A 23,316-nucleotide genomic window follows, 5' to 3' on the forward strand; every position below is an offset into this window, starting at 1 on the left:
TACATATAAAAGATCCTAGCACAAAGTATGGAAGGCTTGATTACCCAAACAGAGGAAAAAGTTTTTCTCAATGATCATAAACATGATTGTGCTGAAAAGAGAAGGAAACAGGGTTTGGGCTGAAGACAATAATTATGTATAACATAATGTCACCTAAGCAGACACAGAAATGCATTTACATGACTACATTTTCAGTGAGTGGAGGAAATAATTAGTACTCATGTAGAGAAACAGAATCTCATCTGACCCCTTTAAAAATGAGAGATGTTCCAGACTTGATGGTTTCACCATTTAGATTCCCCCTCTCTGCACCATAGACTTCAGGCCAAAGGTCGGGATGCAAGTTCCCATTGAAATCGTCTTTAAGAATGGATGGCAGAGGAACAACAGGAACACAGTAAGACCGACCAAAACCCCGGTCACACCTAATAAAAAGGGGCACAGAAAATACATTATTTGCCATAAGTTCAATGGAACAATTTAAACTTCTATATTGGAGAGAAATGAATCTCCAGTTTTATTAACTTACATGCAGCGCCCAGCATCACAGATCCCTCGTCCTGAGCACATCCAAGGGCACCCTGAGGCCAGGATAACATTATCGATTGCCCAGGAATCAGCCCCCACAGTGTAATTGGTCTGAATCCATCTGAACCGGGTCCTGGGAGAACTGACCAACAAAAACACACTATTGGTTTGACAAAGAACCTTGGAAGTACAAAGACATCTATTTTATTTCTTTCTCCTTTTATGTGTCTTTTTCCAGGTTTTGTTTCTCTGTTACTTAAGATACTTGCGTGTTGTACTAAACATTAGAAGCTGTTTCCTCTGGATCTTCACACAGGAGAGTAGAAAACATGCTATTTAAATATTTCACCATTTTTGTCAAGCAAGTGCCAATAAACGTGAGGTTAAAAAACTATCAAATGATCCCATTTATTCTGTTCTTGAAGGGGTTGGGACCTTACAAAATTCTTGCAGTTAGGTCCCTGTTCTACTGTCCCAAATGGCCTCTGAGATGCTAAGTGGAAGCCTTGTGTAACTCCCACCTTTTGTTATTGTTATTGTCTAGCTCCCGAAGACTGAGGGCCAAAATGGTGTGATGCACTCCCTAACTTTCAACTGTATTTGCAACCTGTGGTGTGAAACATACTGGGATAGAGGCCCTTTTCCCTAGAAATACATGCAGCTTTACAAAGAAATATTAACAGTCCCCTGACAAATAGAACACAAGGTAGAATTTCAGTAGCACCTTCAGAAGTACAGGTCAATCTTGAAGAAATTGCGGGCTTGGTTCCAGACTATTGCGATGAAGTGAGGACTATTACAATAAAGTGAGTCACAAGCATTTTTTGGTATCCCAATATAATCATACATAGACTGTGGTCTGTTATGTATGCAACAGCATTATGAAAAAGTAAGAAATACTGAGAAAATTACCAAACTGTGAGCACATGCTATTGGAAGAATGGTACTGATATGATAGACTTGCTTGACACAAGGATTGACACAAACCTTCCATTTGTAAGAAATGCACTATCTGTGAAGCATAATAAAGTGAAGTGAAAATCTGCTTACCACCATCCAATGGTTCTCCAGTACACATTTGCCAAAGTCAATTGACAATAGACCACAAAACATTACCTCTTCCTCATATGTCCTTATCCCTTGCAATAGTCTTATCTTTCCGTTTCCTGCCTCATGCTTTATACTCTGGCAACATTAACTCTACCATTTCTGGTCTTGAGGACTTTGCTTTGCAACAGCTCCTCTTTTACTTGAAAAACCCCTATTCACTTATTAACTCAATTCAGATACCACTCCCTGAGAAATCTCCTTGACTTCCCCAGGCTGAGCTAGGTAGTATCCTCTGTTTCCATAAGACCTCTGACTAGTGCCTCTATTGTCACTATGTATTATAAATAACTGCTTTCCCAAAGACTCTATTTGGATTCTGGTATAGGCTACCATATTTTATTCATTTGGTATCAGAGTGCCTAAAACACTGTAGATACTCTGTAAATCTTTGTTGAATTAAGGTAAATCAGTAAATAAACTAGAAACAGGCACTCTGGAGACCAATAGGAAATCATTTCAGGTTAAATACTAAAGTGTTGTGGTTTTTTCCCTGCCACTTGGGTTTGCCTCTCTGAATCTAGGAGATAAAATAAGAAAACAGAAACCACTCTAAGTACTTAATACAGAGGAAACTTAAAGAAAGGAATTGGACACACAGTTAATGAAAGTGCTAAGAAGACAGCAGGAGCAATGAGGAAACCAGAGGTTAGCAAAATAGGAAGCCACGACTACCCCAAGGCTGGAGGGACATACGGAAAAGATGCCACTACTGATACCAGGGTCCCATGGAGGGCCTGCCTAGGGAGAGCTACAACCACTGAAGTTGGCTGAGCTGCAACCTGAGGCAGAAAGGGAGAAACACCTTCTAGTCTCTTGCCAGAGCATGCTGCTGTTGTTGGCTGCTGTTGTATCAACTTCTACTCAAAGTGACCTCAGGTGTCAGAGCAGAACTGGCCCTTAGGGTCGTCCAGGCTGTAATCTTTACGGAAGCAAACCACCAGATCTTTCTTCCATGCTGCTGCTAGGTGGGTTTAACTAGCAATATTTCAGTTATCAGCCAAGAGGGTAAGCAGTGTGTTACCAGGGCTTCTCTGGCAGACCCTATCATCTACCTATCAGGAAGTCAGTAGACAGAAGAAGCTGTTGAGAAATACAGCCTGCTGAGACCAAGTTCCCTGCCATAGAGGGCAGAACAGGGAGGGAACAGATGACTCTCACTGGAGCAGCCCAGAATGGTGCATTCTAATAAGCATCTAGGAACCAATAACTAGACATGAGTTCCTAGAAATTTCCCCAAACTATCCATATGCCTACACCACAGAGTGGGAGCCCACTGTAAGAGTCTATGGACTGAAATGCCGTGGAAGTTAAGAAAGACACAAACCAATATGAACCTTATTAATGTGGTACTGGGAGTGAAATGGCTCCATCGGATAAGCACCGACTGCAGACCACAAGGCTGGTGGTTCAAGCCCACTAGCTGCTACAAATATTTACAGCCTCGGAAACTCTATATGGGGTTGCTCTAAATCATAACAGAGCTGAAGGCACTTACGACAATATTAATGTGGTACTGAGATTAGAAACTAGGGATACATGCCCACATGTGATGACTTTACACACTGTCCATCTGTCTGGTTTATGGACAGACACTACTCTTACAACAATTTAAAAACTGAAACATCATGTTACCAAAGAACAGGGAAGTTCAGTCTTGTAAAATTTATAGAACTTTCTAACTATGTTTAAAAATTGCAACCCAAACCATGTTGTACTTCCCTCCCCCCACCCCTGCCTCTGTCCCTTTTACATTCCATGGGCAATGCTCAGGAAAGAGTAATGAAATCCCCAAGTGAAATCACAATTGTTGTCAAATTAGACAAGAGAATCTCAAAATTCTGACAAGTGGCTAGATGACAATTCTCACATGGTGGAGAGTGGAAGGTAGACGGTGATGCGCTTCCAATTCTGGAATCTCTCTGAGGTGTAAATGGAACTTTCTGTGTAGTGCAGACAGCCAATGGTTGGAGGAACACACTCGTCAGTGACAAGATGCCAGTCCCTGCCGTTGTTGAGAGAATACTGGAGCTGCACACTGTGGGCACTGCTGAAGGGCTTGCTGCAGCCCATGCTCATTTCAAACTGAAGGAAGGTTGATGCTGACACGTGAAAATCCCAGGTCTCAGCATAACGTGGCTTTCCTATTAAGAAAGAAGAAAGTTTCATGGTGGCATAGAATTGTGCTCTTTTCTTATTTGTTATATATGCTTGTGGACAATATTTTCAATAGCAAACCAGCATAATGTCTTATCTTCAGTACCTCATATGTGCTTTGACTTACTGCCTTTACTCAGCTTTCATTTAGTCACCACAGACCCAGAAATATGGAAAGCTGCTAACTTGAAAAGTTTTACTACTACTGTGAAGGACTAACAGAATCTTAAGTCTGTTATTGTGCAAATTATGAAACATAGGAATGTCTTCCTTCTTGCTCTGCTTCTAAGAAATCTTGTCCTATAACGCAAGACAAACCAAGTCACTGGGCTCACCAGATGATACTAGAGGGCAATATGACCTTTTCCCTGTGAGTCTACCTTACACAAGCAGTTACACACAGAGTTTTGCATTAGAGAACTTCTCCTTGTGTTTTAGTTAATTAACTTGTCTAGTCAATCAGATATTCTCCCTGTATCTGGTGATACTCTATACCTATGTTTTCACTGAATATCAGAGCAGTATCCATGGAGAGACAGTCAATATCCACTTGGCCTCCTTGTACTCGATACCAATTGGCTTGCAAATCTATAGAGCCATCAAATTTGTCTTGAAACCCGGTTTGAGAGCTGTCATTCATTCCTACAAGGACATCATCCAAAGCCCACTGGGCTGAATGCTTCCCTAAAACAGGATGAAAAAAGGCAGTTAGAGAAGGCTCATTACATAGCAATACAGATAGCTTGATGACTATGATATAAAATCAATTTGTCTAAAAATTGACAGCAAATTAAGAAGCACGCAATATAATGTGGTTTTGACTGTGTCATCTGAAAACTCCAAAGAAACTTGGGGTGACTGGTAACTTACCATGTTGAGGCTGCCACCATCGAAAGGCTGTTGCTGGTGTCTTTGCCTCCCTTGGCAGGTCAATGGAGATGATCTGTGGTTCCAGGAACGACATGAAGTCCAACTCTCTCAGCAAATGCCACAGTATTCCATTGTCATTTGAATACTGAACAACAAGCCCTGAGTTGAAGGACATAAATCCAGTTACTTGGACAGCCTTCCTAGAGGCAACGTGAGGCCAGGAACTTTATTTTTTAAACGGCGAGACTGCAGCAGCAAGTTCAAATCATGTCTCAGAGAATGAGGGCACATTCGGCTAACCTCCAAGAATGAATTAGTAGACCTGAAGGCTCATCAATTTCTTGACAGTTTCTAATGCACTAACTCCCAGGAAATGGAGAAAAAAAATTCATAAGCTCTTTTTAAAGACTACCCAGCTTTGTATGAGTGACGAGTAGGTTTGTAAGCAGAGCATAAAAATCCTCCCCACATGATGTATTTGAATTTTAGATTCTGTCCTGAACATTACAAAGTTTCATATTATTATAGCCTGAGAAGAAACATCTCAATCTCTCCACCACAAAATCAAGTCATGCACTTGGCTGCTGAAGCAAAGTCAGCACTGCCCAATCTGAAATTCTATTGAGCAGAAAGATCTTATTTGACTGACACTTCACACTTTAGCCACTTGTTGGTCACTGATGCCTGAATGAAGTCAAATTGTTAGATAGTAAAGCAGAAAATTCACTCCCCTCCCTTCCTTTCTTTTCTACCTTCTCTTCTCACCCCTTCATTCCCCTGCCCTCCCATACTCCTCTGCCTGTCATCAGGGCAATGTGATCTAGAGCACTGAATGGTAAAGTGTAAGGGACCCCGAGTGTCACACTTGCTGCCTCTCCCTGAAACACTGGCGCTTTAAAAGTGGGCGCAGGAAATGGCAATGTAATAGGGGGAAAACTGCTAATGAGGAAACTGAAAATCCACAGCAGAAGCTTTAGTTTTTGTAGGAGAGGGCATGAGACTTTGGGCTTTCTTGGCATGTAACAGCCGATTACATAACTGTTCCTAAGACTGAAACTGTGTAGTAGTCATTATTAAGACTGCAGGTATTCTCTAGTTTTTATAGTTACTGAATATTCTCAGTGAAGTTCTATTGTGAAGTGCCACTGAGTTGGTTCTCAGTGCGAGTGACCCTATATGGAGTTTCTGAGGAGCAGTTGTGGTTTGCAAACTCTGGTCAGCAGTCCAGTACTTATCCTACAGCACCACACCAGGACTCCAAAGTGCTGTTAGTTATATTGACTTGGTTCTATTCTAATTTATTTGGAAATTGTTGTAAATCACTCACTCACAGTATATATAAATATGTATATATATGTATATATATATATATATCACCCACCACTCATGTGTCAATTTATCATATTGGGCAGCTTGTGTGTTGTTATAATGCTGGAGGCTGTGCCACCAATATTTTAAATACAAGCAGGGTCACCCATGGTGGACAGGTTTCAGTGCATCCTCCAGACTAAGACAGACTAGGAAGAAGGAGAGGAAGATCACTTTTGAATGTTTAGCCACTGAAAACCTTACAAATAGCAGTGAAACATTGTCAGATGTAGTGCCAGGAGATGAAAACAGTATGAATATCACCAGAATAATATAAGATATATAGTACCAGAAGATGAGCCCCTCAGTGGGAGGGTACTCAATGTATGACTGGGGAAGAGCTGCCTCCTCACAGTAGAGTTGACCGTGATGACGCGAATGGAGTAAAGCTTTTGGAACCTTCATTTGCTGATGAGGCAAAACTCAAAGTGAGAAGAAACTGTTGCAAACATTCATTAATAATCAGAACATGGAATGTATGAAATATGAATCTAGGAAAACTGGAAGTTGGCAAAAATTAAATGGAATGCATAAATATTGATATCCTAGGCATTAATGAGCCTAAATGGACTGGTATTAGCCATTTAAAACCTGACTGTCACATAGTATACTATTCTGGGAACAACAAATTGACAAGGAATGCTATAGCATTCATCATCTAAAAGAACATTTCAAGATCTATCTTGAAGTACATTACTGTCTGTGAGAGGATAACACCTTTATACCTGCAAGGAAGACCAGTTAATATCACTTTTATTCAAATATATGCACCAATATCTAAAGCCAGTGATGATGAAATAGAAGAATTCTACCAACTTTTTCAATCAGAAATTGATCGAACATGGAATCAAAATAAACTGATATTTACTCGTGATTGAGATGTAAAGGTTGGAAACAAAAAGAAGGATCAGCAATTGGAAAATATGATCTTCATGATAGAAATGATGTCGGAGATCACACAGAATTTTGTAAGACCAATGGAATACTCATTGCAAATATGTTTCATGAACAACATAAAAGAAAACTAAACACAGGGACCGCACCAGATAGAATACACAGGAATCAAACTTACTACATCTGTGGGAAGAAATGTTGAAGAAGCTCAGTATCAGGCAAAACAAGGGCAGGGGCAACTGTGGAACACACCATTAATTGCTCAGCTCAAGTTCAGGCTAAGTTCAATGCAAATTCAGATTAAAGGTGAAGAAAATAAAAAGTCCAGAAGAGCCAAAACATAACTTTGTATAACTCCCAACTGAATTTAGAGACCATTTCAAGAACAGATTTGGTGCATTAGATATTAACTGTTAAAGACAGAAGAGTTGTGGAATGGCATCAAGAGCACCATATGGGGAGAAAATAAACGGTCATAAATTAGAAAAGAAAGAAAAGACCAAAATGGATGTTAGAAAAGATCTGAAACTTGCTCGTGAATATAAAGAAGCTAAAATGAATGGGAGAAATGAGAAAGTAAAAGAACTGAAAAGAAAATTTCAAAGAGCAGCTCGAGAAGACAATGTGTTACAATGAAATGTGTAAAGATCGGAGTAAGAAAACCAAAATGGAAGAATACACTCAACAATCCTCAACCTGAAAGAACTGAAGAAAAAATCCAAGCCTTGACTTGCTACATTGAAGGATTCTACGGGCAAAACATTGAATGATGGCAGAAAGTATCAAAAGAAGATGGAAAGTATACACAGAGTCACGGTATCAAAAAGAAATGGTCAATTTTGAACTATTTCAAAAGATAGCATATGATCAAGAACTGATGGTACCAAAGGAAGAAATTCACACTATACTGAAGTCATGGGAAAAAACAAGCCTCCTGGAATTGACAGAATACAATTGTAAAATTGTAAAATTTCAACCAACTGATGACATTTCACTCATCTATGCCAATAAATTTGGAAGACAGCTACCTGACTAACATTGGAAGAGATCCATATTTGTTGTGCCCATTCCAAAGAGAGCTGAGCAAATGGAATATGGAAATCATCAGATAATATCATTAATGTTACATACATGTAAAACTGTGCTGAAGACAATTCAAAAACAACTGCAACAATACATTGACAGGGGACTGACAGAAATTCAAGCTGGATTCAAAGAGGAAGTAGAAACTGAGATATCATTGCTGATGTTAGATGGATCTCGGCTGAAAGCAGAGAATATCAGAAAGATGTTTACCTGTGTTTTACTGATTATGCAAAGGCTTTTCAACTGTGTGAATCATGGCAAGCTATGGACAACACTGCAAAAAAATGGGGTTTTCCAGAAATCTTCATGAAGGACCTGTACATAGACCAAGAAGCAGTCTCTCAAACAGAACAAAGGGATGCTGAATGGTTTAAAATTATGAAAGGTGTGTGCTAGGGTTATATCCTTTCACCATACTTATTCAACCTGTATGCTGAGCTAATAATAATCCAAGAAGCTGGATGATATAAATAAAAATATGCATCAGGATTAGAGGAAGATTCATTAACAACTTGCAATATGCTGATAATACAAACTTGCTTGCAGGAAGTGAAGAGGACTTAAAGTACTGATGAAGATCAAAGACTACAGCCTTCAGTATTGATTGTACCTTAATGTAAAGAATACAAAAATACTTACAACTAGACCAATAAATAACAGCATGGTAAATGGAGAAAAGATTGAAGTTGTCAAAGACTTTATTTTGCTTGGATCTACTATCAACACCTATGGAAGCAGCAGTCAAGAGACCTAATGATGGACTGCATCAGGCAAATCTGTTGTACAAGACTCTTTAAAGTGTTCAAGAGCAAATAGGTCAGTTTGAAGACTAAGGTTGGCCTGATCCAACCCAAGGTATTTTCAATAGCCTTATATGCATGTGAAAGTTGGACAATGAATAAGGAAGACTGTAGAAGAACTGATGCTTTTGAGTTATGGTGTTGGAGAAGAATAAGGAAAGTACCATGGATTGCCAGAAGAACAAACACATTTGTGTTGGAAAAAGTATAGTCAGAATGCTCCTTAGAAGCAAGGATGGCAATACTATATCTCTAATACTTTGGACAAGGAGCTCTGGTAGCATAGTGGTTACGAATCGGGCTGTGAACCACAAGGTCAGCAGTTCGAAACTACCAGCTACTCCACGGGAGAAAGATGAGGCTTTCTGCTCCCATAAAGATTTTCTGCTCCCATAAAGATTTATAGCTTCAGAAGCTCTGTTCAGGGTCGCTATGGGTCGGAACCGACTTGACGGTACTTAACAACAACAACAATACTTTGGACATATTATCAGGAGGGACCAATCCCTGGAGAAGGACATCATGCTTAGTAAAGTGAAGGGTCAGTGAAAAAGAGGAAGGCTTCCAACTAAATGAATTGGTACGGTGGCAGCAGCGATGGGCTCAAATGTACTAGAAAATGTGATAAGGGCACAGGATCGGGTAGGGTTTCATTTTGTTGTTCACAGGGTCTTAGGAATCAGAACTGATTTGGTTGCACCTAACAGTTATCTGGGGGAGGGATGACCTATTCAAATGATAGGTTTTATACCAAAAATGATGCATACAACATACATATCTACTTTTTAAGTTTTTCCATTATTGGCTGAGCAGAGCACCTGGATCTTATTACCATGATGAAAACAAAGGGCTTACTGAAATAAAGTTTCAAGAACTATTATGATAAAACATAGAACTAAAAGTTTTGTAAGGCTAATCAATAACATATGGAATTCCAGTCACCACATCTGACAAGGAAGGACGCCAGGAACAATAATGACAAATATGCTAAAAATTAGAAATTCTCAGGAGAATTAAACCTACCATATTTAAAATAGAGGAATGTGAGTCTAAAAATAGTCCAAGAAACAGGAACTCGTTGGGACAAGAGCATGCTGCAAGTAGGTGTAGAGATTCGAATTAGGTGAGATCCATGTGTTGGAGAAGGGAGTCTCTGAAGTTCACAATGAAAACTGAACACGGGTTGTTTCTAGTTTTTATTCCGCAAATTGAGGAGCATCTGCCAACTTTGATATTTGTTCAAAAGACATCATACTAACTTTTAAAATTTGATGGACTAAGAGTAAAGACACTGCCAAATTTAGTTTTTTTCTGGGGACTACTTACTGCTGCGAACCGCAAGGTCAGCCAGCAGCTCGAAACTACTAGCTGTTCCTCGGGAGAAAGATGAGGCTTTCTGCTCCCATAAAAATTTACAGCCTCGGAACCCCTGTACAGGGTCTCTATGAGTAGGAACCGACTCCACGGCATATAACCACTACCACCATTTATTTGTACCAATATAGCTTACATTTAATAAGATCAAGAAAAGAGAAAGGATATTTTAGATAGTTATCTGGGGGAGGGATGACCTATTCAAATGATAGGTTTTGTACCCAAAATGATGCATCATCAGAATACATTCTCACTGTCTGGTCCTACTAAGTCATCCTGGTGGGCGACTACAGGATAAGTGCTCTAGGGTAAGCAGTGGACTGCTAACTGCAAGATCTGGCAGTTTACACAGCCACACCTTAGAAATCCTTTGCAGGGTTGCTGAGTCAGAACCTACTTCACAGCACTTAACGGCGACAGCAACAACAGCTCAAAGTACAGTCCAAGGACCAGCACTTGCATCACCTAGGTGCAGTCTCATGTGTGGTGGTGGTGGTCTATCTCCCATGAAGTGGCTGGTAGTTATGAACTGCTGACCTAGCAGTTAGCAGCCTAACTGGGGTGGTTTTCAAAATATGTTCACAACTTCTTTGATGCTTTTTCCTTCAAAAAGCGGAGCCTAATTCCCCTCCCTGTAAGTGTAGCCATACTTAGTAACTTGCTTCAAATGAATAGAATACCTGGGTCATAAAGACATTGCAGTTTCTTGCTTATTCTTTCTTATGAGAGCTCATTCAGCGGTAAGCCAGTTGACCTGTAGTAACAACACTCAAGCAACTTTATGGCAGGCCCACAGAGAAAGAAACTGAAATCTCACCAACATCCAGCAGTGAGCTGAGGTCTCTTGCTAACAGCCATGAGAGGGAGCCACTTTGGAAACAAATCTCTAGCCCTTGGTTAAGCACTACTGGCTTTGTCTTCTTTGCCACCTCCAAAGAGATCCTGAGCCAAAGTCACCCTGAATTCCTGACCCACCGAAACAGTCAAATAATGTTTGTTATTTTATGTCACCAAATTTTGGGGTAATCTGTTTTGCAACATACCATCCCAGACCTATTGAATAAGAATAAGCATTTTAAAAGTCTCCCAAATAATTCAAATACACATTAAAACATGAAAGCGTGGCTCAAGAAGATCACACTTCATTTGGTTTCTAATATTTTGTGAGTGCCTTTCTCCTAATTAGCTTTTTTACAAGTGTCACTTATACTTGTAGGCATGAACAAGGTTTGCAGAGATGCAGCCATGGTCCTAAAGAACAATGCAGGAGGTGACTCTAAGATATTAGTATGAAGGAATGGATGTAATGTAAGGAAGATAAACAGCGAGATCCATATTTTACATCAACTGCTGAGCCTCATTAGCTGTATGTCATAGAATAAACCAAGCAATTTTAACTCATCTACTGAGTGTTTAAGGCATGTAAAACATCTCTTTTCAAGCTACAACTCCATCTGCATTCTGCACAGTCCAAATGAAAACAGCCTAATTTTGATTTTAATTCCAAATATGTAAATGGATGCTTCAATTTGAGTAAGTAAAAAATCTTGACTTTTATCACTGGAAGAGATTTACCCTAGGAATGGGGTAGATTTACATTTCAACAAAGAGTTTTCAACAAAAGGCTGAGAAATGCCTGTGGGGATGTAAATGACATGGCCAACACTGAATTTAAGACAAAGGCTCAAGACTAGTTGAGCTTATATCCTAAGGGGAATTTCCCCATTGGGCACAACCAAGATAAGCAAATAAGTCCTATTATACTCTGCCCAGGGTTTAAACCATACAAAACAGAGGAACAGATTGACAATTTTCAGGAGAGTTAAACGCACACATTGTTACAGGATCCCAACTACAATCATCTATTTAAAAATATACCTACTCCTCACTTACCGACATTTCACATTTATGACAATAATAAAAAATCTACTATCTGACCATTTTGTGCATTAAAGTCTCCAAGTCCAGTTCCATTTTTGTTAGGCTCACAGCTGAAGCAGTCAGCTCTCCAGAAGACCTCTTGGTGCCATCCCTACCACCAGAGCCACCACTGTAGCTCTGCACATGAAAGAGATGGCTGGACTGCAGCAGATTTTGATGGAGCCCTTCCAAGAAGTGTCTGGAGGGGCCTGAGAGAAAGGAGAGGCAGGGAAGGTTGCTACTGTTGCTCTCCTCTACACAAACGCCTGGAAGGACCCAGTTCTGAAATGGGAAGGGATCACTCAGGGCCTGGAGGCTGCTGAAGAAGCTGGCTGCTCTGTGGCCTGGGCTACTGAGCACCTTTTCTGACCAGTTGTTAATCTGTAGGTTCTTGACCTTGAATTTCAAGCCTCCTGAGACCAAAAGTGTGTTGCTTGTGTCTGTGCAGTCCTCCCTGGTCTGTGGAGCGGCAGCTGGTGGCTAAAGGTATGAAAGGGGCAGCTGTGGGGGTCTGGGTGTAGGAAGCAACCCCCACCAAACTGTATTGACTGTTGGCCCCATTGGTTGCTCAAGTCCCAGAGCTGCCAACTGTGCCTCAAGTCTATTTTCTGGTCCCCATAGCTGCTAGAGTGCCAGTCCCAATGGCTGGGCCTTGGGATACAGAGCACAGCAGTGCTGGGGCAGAGCAATTCCAGGGTCCAGGATCCCTGGCTGTCTCTGTGTCCTCCTGCCCTCACCTAACTCTAATTTAGCATAAATGACCTAGTCTTTGGGAACCCAAACAGGTTTATAAGTGAGGAGTGGTAGTAATTTTATTATAAATGTTTAAGAAAACATTAAAATGCTTGGCCTCACCAATGAGAAAATCATATATTCTTTTATATGTCTCAAAGATTCTGTCTTTGTTTGGGAATGTAGGTGCTTCAGAAATCTTCCTATGTTTTGAACTACATACTGAAGTTGTAGGGTAATCTTTTATAAACTAAGTCAGATTATGTCACTGCCCTGCCTGAAAGCCTTCTGTGACTTCCAAGACACACACAGATTCAAACACCATCTCTTTCCCATGGCCAACAAGACACTGTGATCACAGCCTGTCCTTATATCTGATCACAATTCCACCCTTCATGAGCCCTAAAGCACACGGGCTTCTTCTGGTTTCTTTGTCATCTTGTGGCCTTTGTTGTTTCTTCTGCCTGGAAAATTTTACCTGATCTTATCATGCGCTTGGCCCCTTCTCTTCCTTTAGTTTCTAACTGAAATGCCACTTTCTCATATGGCCTTTCTGGACACCATTTTGTTAACATCCACAAAATGACTGGGTGGGCCCACCAAGGGGATTAAAAGGGTGTGCTAACAGTCCAAATATGGTACATGGAACGCTATGGGGATGGGACAATATGAATTTGGTTAGTGTTGCCATACGGCTAGACTTTAAAAGATAGCCAATCCTACGGCAGAGTAGGGACCTCACTACCAGCAGGAAGTAATAGCCAGGCGCGACTGTCTCCATGCACTCAGGGTCTCTGCTGGAAAGTTCTTAGATCCAGGAGACAGAGAACTATAACACTGCAGACAGCACAGGTGGTGAGAAGTGATGGCAGTAAAGAGGTAGCAGTAGAACCAGGAGCCTGAGGGCAAAGCAAGGCAGGACCAGGGAGGGCGAGGGGGCAGGAGGCTTACTGACAGAGCTAAAAGAGCTTCACAAGACTTGCCTGAGCAAGGCAGATATGAGACCGAAAGGCCAACAACACAGCCAGAGGAAGGCCTGTCTGTGAGAGGCATGACTGAGAAGCTTTCTTGACTGAAGAATTGTGTTTTCAGTTTTTCTGATCCTGAATTGTAACTGTTCCTTTCTTAATAATAAAACCTGTAATTGTGAGTATAGTCCGTGAGTTCTTTTGTGGCCATTGTAATGAATTATCAAACCTGGTAGAAAATAGAGCATGCTGTGGGGAGCGGGGTCAGGGGGAATGTCTGGTGTCAGAATTAGTCAAAAGGTTGGAGAGAAGAGATGTATCTGACCTCTTCCTTATAGGAATGAGCTTTGGATTGCTGATCATGTGAACTTCTTAGAGGACGTCAGACACCCCCACCACACCACTGTTTATACTCAGTCTGCTCCTCTCAATATGGAGTCCTGGTGTGGTGCTGTGGGTTAATGCGCTGGACTGCAAAGTCGATTTGAACTGCAAGGTTGGTGGTTCAATCTCATCAGCTGCTATATAGGGCCTTGGAAGCCCTATACAAGGTCACTGTGGATTGGAATCAATTCGATGGTGCTTAACAACACAACATGCTCCTCTTACCAATCATTCTAAGTCACCCTCACCCTATCCAACCACTCCCTTAAGTTTGTTTTTGATGTCATAATTTTGCTTATTTTTGTCTGGCCTTTATACTCTAAAATGTTTCTGCTCTTTTCTGTATTATTTATCCCATGTCCAAGATAATAACAAGCTCAGAAGCTGCAAAACTCTATACCCTATTCATAAAACCAAGGTCAGGAGGAGTAAGACTCATCTGGGAAGCCAAGGTATTTTGTGCTAGGAACCAACTTACATTCAGGGTCCCCTAAGGAATCCCAAGAGGTCTGAAGAGCCCTTGGGGAGATTTATACTTTGGACCTTTTGCATGTATTTCAGAACTGAATAATTTGAGACCTAGGTAGAGTTGAGTTCAGGGTAAAAAGACAGATAGCATAGCATGGTGGTACAATGTAGGCTCTGGCATCAGCATGAGTGTTTTAAATCCTGCACATCCACTTGCTAGCCACATGAACTTGGCTAAGTTACTCAACCTCCTTGTGTCCTTAGCTTCAACATCTGTAAAACAAGACTAGTACTACTATCGATGGTAAAAGGTCATTAAATAGACAGGAAAGAAAGAAAAGACAAAACAGCGTATCAGAAGACACTCTGAAACTTACCATTCACTGTGGAGAAGCTAAAGCAATTGAGAGAAGTGATGAAATGAAAGAGTTGAAGAGAAAATTCCAAAGGGGACTTTGAGAAAACAAACTCAAGTAGTATAATGAAACGTGCAAAGACGTGGAATTAGAAAGCCAATTAGGAAGAACACACTCAGCATTTCTCAAGCTGAAAGAAATGAAAAAATTCAAGCTTTGACTTACAACATTCCAAGATTACATAGGCAAAATATCAAATGACGTAGGAAGCATCAAAAGAAGATGGAAGAAATGCACAGTCAACTGTACCAAAAAGAACTGGTCAATGGTCAGTCATTGCAAGATGCACCCTATGATCAAGAACCGATGGTAATGAAGGAAGACGTCCGAGCTGCACTAAAAGCATTGGTGAAAATCAAAGTATCAGGAATTGATGGAATACCAACTGAAATGTTTCAACAAACTCATGTAAAACTGGAGGTTCTTACCCATCTATGCCAAGAAATTTCAAAGACAGCTACCTGGTCAACTGAATGGAAAAGATTTGTATTTGTACCCATTCCGATGGAATGCAGAAATCATAAAATAACATCATTAATATCATATATGCAAATAAAATGTTGTTGAAGATAATTGTAAAATGTTTGCAGCATGGAGCTACCCGAAATTCAAGCTGGATTCAGAAGAGGATGTGAAACCAGGAATATCACTGCTGATATCAGATGGATCTTAGATAAATCTTAGAGTACAAGAAAGCTGTTTATTGGTGCCTTATTGACTACGCAAAGGCTTTCAACTATATGGATCATGACAAGTTATGGATAATATTACCAAGAACAAGTGTTCCAGAGCACTTAATTGTGCTCATGAGGAACCTGTTCATAGACAAAGAGGCAGTCGTTTGAATAGAACAAGGGGATACTGAATAGTTTAAAATCAAGAAACGTTGTGTTCCAGGGTTGTATCCTTTCACCATACTTATTCCATCTGAAACTGAACAAATAATCAGAGAAGCTGGATTATACGAAGAATATGTGGCTTCAGAATTGGAGGAATATTTATTAACAACTTGTAATATGCAGATGATACAACCTTGCTAGCTGGAGGAAAAGAGGACTTGAAACACATACTGATGAAGCTCAAGGACTACAGTATGGACTGCTCTTTATGGATTGCTCAGCAAGCCTTCAGTATAGATTGTTCCTCAATGTAAAGAAAACAAAAATCCTCACAATTGGTTTTTTGATAACATCATGATAGAAGTAGAAAACACTGAAGTTGTCAAAGACTTGTTTAGATTTATAATCAATGCTCACAGAAGCAGCAGTCAAGAAATCAAACTGTGTACTACATTGGTGAATTTGCTGCATAAGATCTCTTTAAAGTGTTAAAAAACAAAGATGTCACTTCAAGGACTAAGGTGCACCTGACCCATGCCATAGTATTTTCAGTAGTCTCATATGCATGTGAAAGTTGGACAACAAATAAGAAAGACTATAGATGAATGGAAAGGAACTCTGGTATCTTAGTGGATTATGAGCTGGGCTTTGAACTGTGAGGTCAGTAGTTCATACATATTAGTTGCTCTGTGGGAGCAAGATGAGGTTTTCTGCTCTCATAACAATTTACAGCCTCAGAAACCCTATACAGGGTCACTATGAGTTGGAACCGACTTGGTGGCCCATAACTACCACCACCATAGAAGAATCAAGGCTATTTGAATTATGGTAGTGGAGAGGAATATTGAAAGTTCTATGGACTGACAGCAGAGGTCCAGCTAGAATGCTGTGCTTAGAAGGGAGGACAGCGGTACTGTGTCTCCCGCTCTTTGGACATGTTGTTAGGAGGACCCAGTCCCTGGGGAAGGACATCATACTGGAAAAGTGGAGGGTCAGTGAAAAACAGGAAGACCCCAAACAAAATGGAGGGACATAGTGGCAGCAACATTGGGCTCAGACATGACAATTGTGAGGCTAACACAGAGCCAGGCAGTGTTTTGTTCTGTTATACACAGGGAGGCTCAACAACATGTGGTAACAATAACAGTAAAAATATATGATAGAGATGAATTAATTATGAGTAAACCCTTCAGAATACTGTCTTATACATAACAGGTGTAGCACTGGGGGTTAAAGTAGGTTTGAGCCACAAGGTCAGTGGTTCAAGCTCACCAGCTGCTCCTCAGAAACCCTATACAGTAGAGGCTGCAACCGACTTGATGGCACATAACAACAACAGTAATAGTTAAGGTTTATTACTATTCAGAATTGCTCCCACTACTCAAAGAGTGAACAGCTAGAATGTTCACGGGTAGGAAGTAGAATTTAATCTGCATTTAAGAATGCCCTATATAGAATATTCCCAGATTTCATGCTGAATGTTTAAGTCTCTGCTCTTCTTTTTTCTTACTATAGGAAGTTACAAAGAAACAGGCTGACACAGCAGGGCAGACCTGCTGTGGGTCTGATTTTGGGAACTGGATTAGGAATGCTCAGAGACATGGCTGCAGTTACATGCACTAGGAGAAGAGAAGAGGGGGGGTTAGTTAGGGTCAAGCGTTGGTCTATAAAATCCTGGTGGGATGTTGCAAGGAGAAAGAACTAATTTGTCAACAGCAACTATAACTTCTCTGGAAACCCAGCAACTTACCTTCATTTCTTGCTCTTGGTTTGATGCAGGTAATACCTGAAGTTTTGCTGCCAATTTGTATGTAAAATTGAACAAGTCTGGGGAAACAAAATTCAGTCTGTTTACACATAGGTGAATTTTTTATTTTGACACATTAAAAATCCCCTAGACTTTTTAAAGGAGTACTGGTGTGGCACGGCAGGTTAATGTGCTGGACTACAAGTTTAGTTTGAATCGCAAGGTTGGTGGTTCAAGTGCACCAGCCACTCCTTGGTAATCCTATACTGGGTTGCTGTGGGTCGGAACCAACCCAATGACACTTAACAACAACAACATACTTCTTAAATACTACTACTAAAATCCAAAGGGGATATGAGGAACAGAAACAATTATAGATTATTACAACTTAGTTCTATAATTATTTAGAAAGAATTAATATAATAATTAATTTTATTCTGTAAAAATGACATAAGCAAAAAAACCCTAAATAATTAAGGACTTATTTCATTGTGACAATCTGATATAATTTTATGGAAATGTCTTAAATTCAAGTAACATCATCTTTGGAAATTCAAGATGAAAAAAAGGTGCATTTCTAAATGTAACATTAAGAAAGTGAATGTTTTATGGAGGCTTTAAGAAGTCTTAAAGAAGATCTTGGAAAAATCGAAGTAAAAGATAAAGGAATTTTCTCATGAACTTTTGAAGCCCCCTTATATCTACTTAGGGCCAGATAACTGATTTAGAGTCACATGTTGTTGTTGTTAAGTGCCACTAAGTCAATTTTGACTCACAGAGACCCTGTATATGGTTTCTGAGGAGTGGCTGGAGAGCTTGAACCACTACCTTGCAATTCAAATTGACCTCACAATCCAGCGTATTAACCCACAGCGCCACACCAAGGCTCCAAGAATCCCATAATGTGACACAAATTGTGCCTGAATCCACTGAAATCAACTTCTGTACGAAGGATACAGAAAGGTGAAAAAAAAAAAAGTTACAAAAACAATCTTTTAGTGAGGATTAGGTCTAAAATTTCCTCAGTGTTCTTTCTTCCAATTCTCAAGTAATTTAACTGGTAGAAATGTACAGGTTTACGATTTAGGTGAGCTACTATTTCATTTCACCTTAAAATCAGGCAATTATTTATTTTACCAGTAGGTGTCAGTGTGGGTATTTTAAATTATTGGGTGGGAGGGAGTTTTCAGTAAGTTAAGTACAAATAAACTTTGATAAGTTTTTTTGTTTTTGGACCTGGAATTGAATGGTCGAAAATGATTTAATTGTATCCCACAGTAACTATTAAAATTTACCAACAATCTTCACAACAGGTAGAACTTTAGAAAGCCAAGCTTATGTACACTAGATACATATGCATTAGTGAAGACTTGACATTGATGAATGAATTGTGATAAAATTTTTGTGACAATCCCTATTTTATTATAGAGCTAAAGTTCTTCCTCATTTTTACATACCAGACCCATGTGATATGGCAAATACTATGCTCATGAAACATTTAAGCGAAGCATTAACTACTTACCTGATATTCCTGGTGTCCAGAGGGACAGTCCTCGCTTCCCTTTTCCCAGAGCCATGGAAGTAGAGAGATTTACCATCGTTAAGTGTTCCACAGCCAGTTCCAACCTGGCCGCCGGTTATCTTGTACCATAGAGGGCTGAGCTTCCCCTCAAACCTATCGAACATCTCACTGTGATTAGGAACATTAGACACACAGGTTCCTTGTGCAGCTTTCAAGAAAAGAAATATGCAGAAGAGATGCTTTGTTGAAATGGCTAAACATTAAAAGTCGTTTTATTTTATGGAAAAGAAAGCATTTCTATTGTCTTAGGGGAAAATAAACCACATGAAAATCTGTATCCTCAATTGGTTTGTGTGAAATATAACCGTTAGTAGCATCATCAAAAACATTCTTCCTATGAGTAAGGGAGAATATAGAAGAATTGATACATTTAAGTTACGATGTTGGAAAAGAATATTTAAAATACCATGGCTTGCCAGAAGAACAAACAAATCTGTGTTGTACGGAGTACAGCCAGAATGCTCCTTAGAGACCAGTATGGCGAGACTTTGTCCCTCATAGTTCATAGGTGTTATCAGGAAGGGACAGTCCTAGGAGAAAGACATCATGCTAGGGAAAATGGAGGGTAGCAGAAAAAGAGGAAGCCCCCCCAATGAGCTGGATTAGCCCAGGGGCAGCAGCACTGAGCTTGAGCGTAACCAGGATGGTGAGGATGGCGCAGGGCACTGCTCCATTTGGCTGAGCATAAGGTTGCCATGAATCAGAACCAACTCAACAGCACCTAACAACAACAACAACCACAACAAACTCTAGATTACAACACAATTAATGAGAGCGACTGGGACTCACACAGTTCTGTAGGTCTTGTTACTTATAGGATTTTTGTAAACTGAGAGATGAATTTGGTCCATCATAAAATTTGCTAGTTTGTTGTTCTTCTATTAGAGATTAATAAGGGGAGTTGAGCCCATATTTAAAAAAACCACTCTGGAAGCCACAAGTGGATAGCACTCTCCCCAAAAGGCCTGTAGCAACATATGTTTGTCTTTGGTTACATGCCAGGTGATGGCCAGGCATTGAAAAGGTTGAAGGATCCTTTTGACGTTGCATCCAGGAAGAAATCCTAAAAAAGATTCTAAAGTGCATAATATTTTCTCCAATTTTACTCTTTAATCTCAGTTTCCTTTTCATTGTTACTTGTAGCAACATCCAAAGGTAAGTTAAAAAATGGTCAGAAAATACTTCTCTTGTTAAGTTCTTTTTTGCCAATCTTGAATATATTATTCCATAAGTTGCATCTTTACTTTATATGAGAATTATATAGATGTATATATATTTAAAATAGGGATACTTAAAGATGACATAGAAGCCCTGCAGCCAAGTGATTAAGAGCTTGGGTTAGAGTCTGTCTTCCCAGGGTTGAAGCTTAGGTCTAGCAACTTCTGGCTCTGTGACCTTGAAAGAATTACTAAACCTCTCTGTGCTTCAAATGCTTCATCATCAACAATAGCAGTCATATAAGGCAGGGTTATTATTAGAATTAAATAAGATGAAATAAAAAGTACTTAGTATCGAGCCTGATGTATAGCAGCTTAATAGTGAACAAATCTGCTGCAGGGAATGAAATCTGTCATCACGTTTTCCTTCCTTAGAACGCTTCTCTTCCCTGCTGTTGTTAGCTGCTGTCCAGTCAGCCCCTGACTCATGCAACCCTGAGCACAATGGGATGGCCCTGCTCCACCCTTGAGACCAGCTGCACATCAGATCACTGTGATCCACAGGGTTCCCCTTGGCTGATTTTCTGGACCTAGATCACCAGTCTTTTCTCCCTAGTCTGTCTTAGTCTGGAAGTCCTGGTGGAACCTGTTTAACTTCATAGCAACATGCTTGTCTCCACTGACAGGCCAGTGGTGACTGGGTACACAAGGTGAACTGGCTGGGTAAGGAAGGTGACAATTCCACCACTGAAACACCACTGCCCTTGCTTCTCCTCAGACCTGCCGTCCTTGAGTCAATTCCGACCCACAGCATCCCTACGGAGTAGGTAGAATTGCCCCATCTTTCTCCCATGGAGCAGTGAGTGGGTTAGGGTAGCAGATCTTTTGGGTGGCAGCTGACAACTTTAACCGCTGTGCTACCAGGAGTCCTTTCTTCTCCTGGTTGCTGTTGTTGGTGTTAATCAACTCTTGTTATCGAGTCAGTTCTGACTCACAGCAATCCTATATACAGTTGCTGAGGAGTGACTGGTAGGCTTGAACCGCTGACCTAATGGTTAGCAGTCCAGTGCTTATTCTACTGTGCCACACCTTGTTGTTGTTGTTGTTGTCAGGTGCCATTGAGTCAGAACTGACTCATAGTGACCCCATGCACACCAGAACGAAACAATGTCCAATCCTGGGCCAACCTCACTACCGCTGCCACACTTGATGCCATCAATTAGGTAGTTCAAAATTTAGAATTATCTTAGCATTTCATGCACTTGGGCTGTAAATATCTATACATGTTAGCCTTAATGAACAGTAAACTCAGATTCTATATCCTTATAAGAAGGCACCTGACACACAGTCGCCAGAGATGCATGTTTTATAAACAAACATCGAACGCAGTATACTCAGCCTCACCGGTATAGCCGAGGTCACAGAAACACACTCCCGAAACACAGTCCCCATGACCGTTGCAGTAACTGGGACAGGGCTCAGATATGTACACTCCGTCCAAACCAAACGGAGGCACATTTTTCTGTGAGCTGCTTTCCTGGATCCACCGGAATCTGGTTTTGCTGCTGGGAAAAAGAACAGATTTGGTATAAGATCTTATTTCTTACACTAATGCCTTATATCATAGTACTGAAATATGAAGTTATTCAAACAGATTCCAGAAATGCAATATTTATCTGAAGTCCATGCCAGCTTGATTGCACACCTAATCTTCATAAGGTGATTCTTTCTGATGTTCTCAAAACTTCCTGATTTCTTCTTCAGCATAAAAGTTTGAATATCATGAGGACATCAGGTAAGGACGACTCTTTTTGTGTGCATGTGGTAAATATACGTGTAACAAAAGATTTGTCATTTCAGCATTCTTAACAAACGAGGGGGCTTCAAAAAGTTGGTGGTAAAAAGGAACTAAAAGAAAACGGAATTTTTCTAGAAAGCCTTGAACTAACAACCTCACAGGCACAAAAGACTTCCCTTACGGACAGAAACATATTTGACTTGTATGCTTTCTTCTATCCGTTGCTGTTGAGTCGATTCTGACTCAAGCAACCCTGTGTAGGGTTTCCAAGGCAATAAATCTTTACAGGAGCACAAAGCCTCATCTTTCTCCTGGGGAGTGGCTGGTGGGATTGAATTGCTGAACATAAGGTTAGTAGGCCAGTGCTTATTCTAAAGCAACCACCAGGGCATCAGTAAAAGTCAGGAAGATATTTTCTTTAACTTAATTTTCACCCACCATTGCACTAATTTTATATGTATTCTCAGAAGAGCCTATTTGGATATTTGTGAAGCCATCAAATAGAATGTCCTTTGCAAGGGCACATGTGGGGAATCTGTGTATTTGCCACTGGCAGGATTCTGGGAGAGAAGACTATGTTTGTACTAACAGCTCTCTTCCTACCTGCTGCTCTCCTCTTTCTCTCTCATCTTCAGATTTCCAAAACACTCGTTCTATGCACTCTTAGCAACCACATGGACTGCCAATGGATACTGGTAACTGCCAATGAACAAAAGAGGGACCTAGGTGTTGTTGTTAAGTGCCATTGAGTCGGTTCTGACTCATAGCCACGTAGTATAGGGTTTCTGAGGAGCAGCTGCTGGGTTTGAACTGTCAACCTATGGTTCACAGTGCTGATCCTACAGTACCACACCAGGAGTTGTAATGCTTCAAAGTCCTGGAAGACCAGTGGAAGACCAGATTAAAACTTGCCAGATCACTGTTTAGCCTTTTCCATCCTTTCAACACATCTCTTTTCTTTTCAAATATGAGTATATGGGAGTCCTGGTGTGGTGCTGTGGGCTAATGCATCAGACTGCAAAGTCGTTTGAACTGCAAGGTAGGTGGTTCAAGCTTACCAGCTGCTCCTTGGAAACCCTATACAGGGTCACTGTGGGTCAGAATCGACTCAACGGCACTTA

General features: G+C 40.5%; 1 protein-coding gene across 2 annotated transcripts in view; it reads right to left on the reverse strand.

The window, feature by feature from the left end:
- The window catches only part of RELN (reelin), a 646,525-nt gene that overhangs the window by 89,095 nt on the left and 534,114 nt on the right, over nt 1-23,316 (reverse strand). For both annotated transcript variants that reach the window (XM_006834371.1, XM_006834372.1), the window contains exons 29-36: nt 21,802-21,959; nt 19,181-19,388; nt 17,662-17,738; nt 4,663-4,821; nt 4,288-4,476; nt 3,506-3,779; nt 530-670; nt 248-425 (exon numbers count right to left, since the gene is read on the reverse strand). In XM_006834371.1, the coding sequence (XP_006834434.1) occupies nt 248-425; nt 530-670; nt 3,506-3,779; nt 4,288-4,476; nt 4,663-4,821; nt 17,662-17,738; nt 19,181-19,388; nt 21,802-21,959 (1,384 nt within the window). The remainder of the gene's footprint in view (nt 1-247; nt 426-529; nt 671-3,505; nt 3,780-4,287; nt 4,477-4,662; nt 4,822-17,661; nt 17,739-19,180; nt 19,389-21,801; nt 21,960-23,316) is intronic.

The sequence above is a fragment of the Chrysochloris asiatica genome, unplaced genomic scaffold (genome assembly GCF_000296735.1).
Source record: "Chrysochloris asiatica unplaced genomic scaffold, ChrAsi1.0 scaffold00010, whole genome shotgun sequence".
Taxonomy (NCBI): Eukaryota; Metazoa; Chordata; class Mammalia; order Afrosoricida; family Chrysochloridae; genus Chrysochloris; species Chrysochloris asiatica.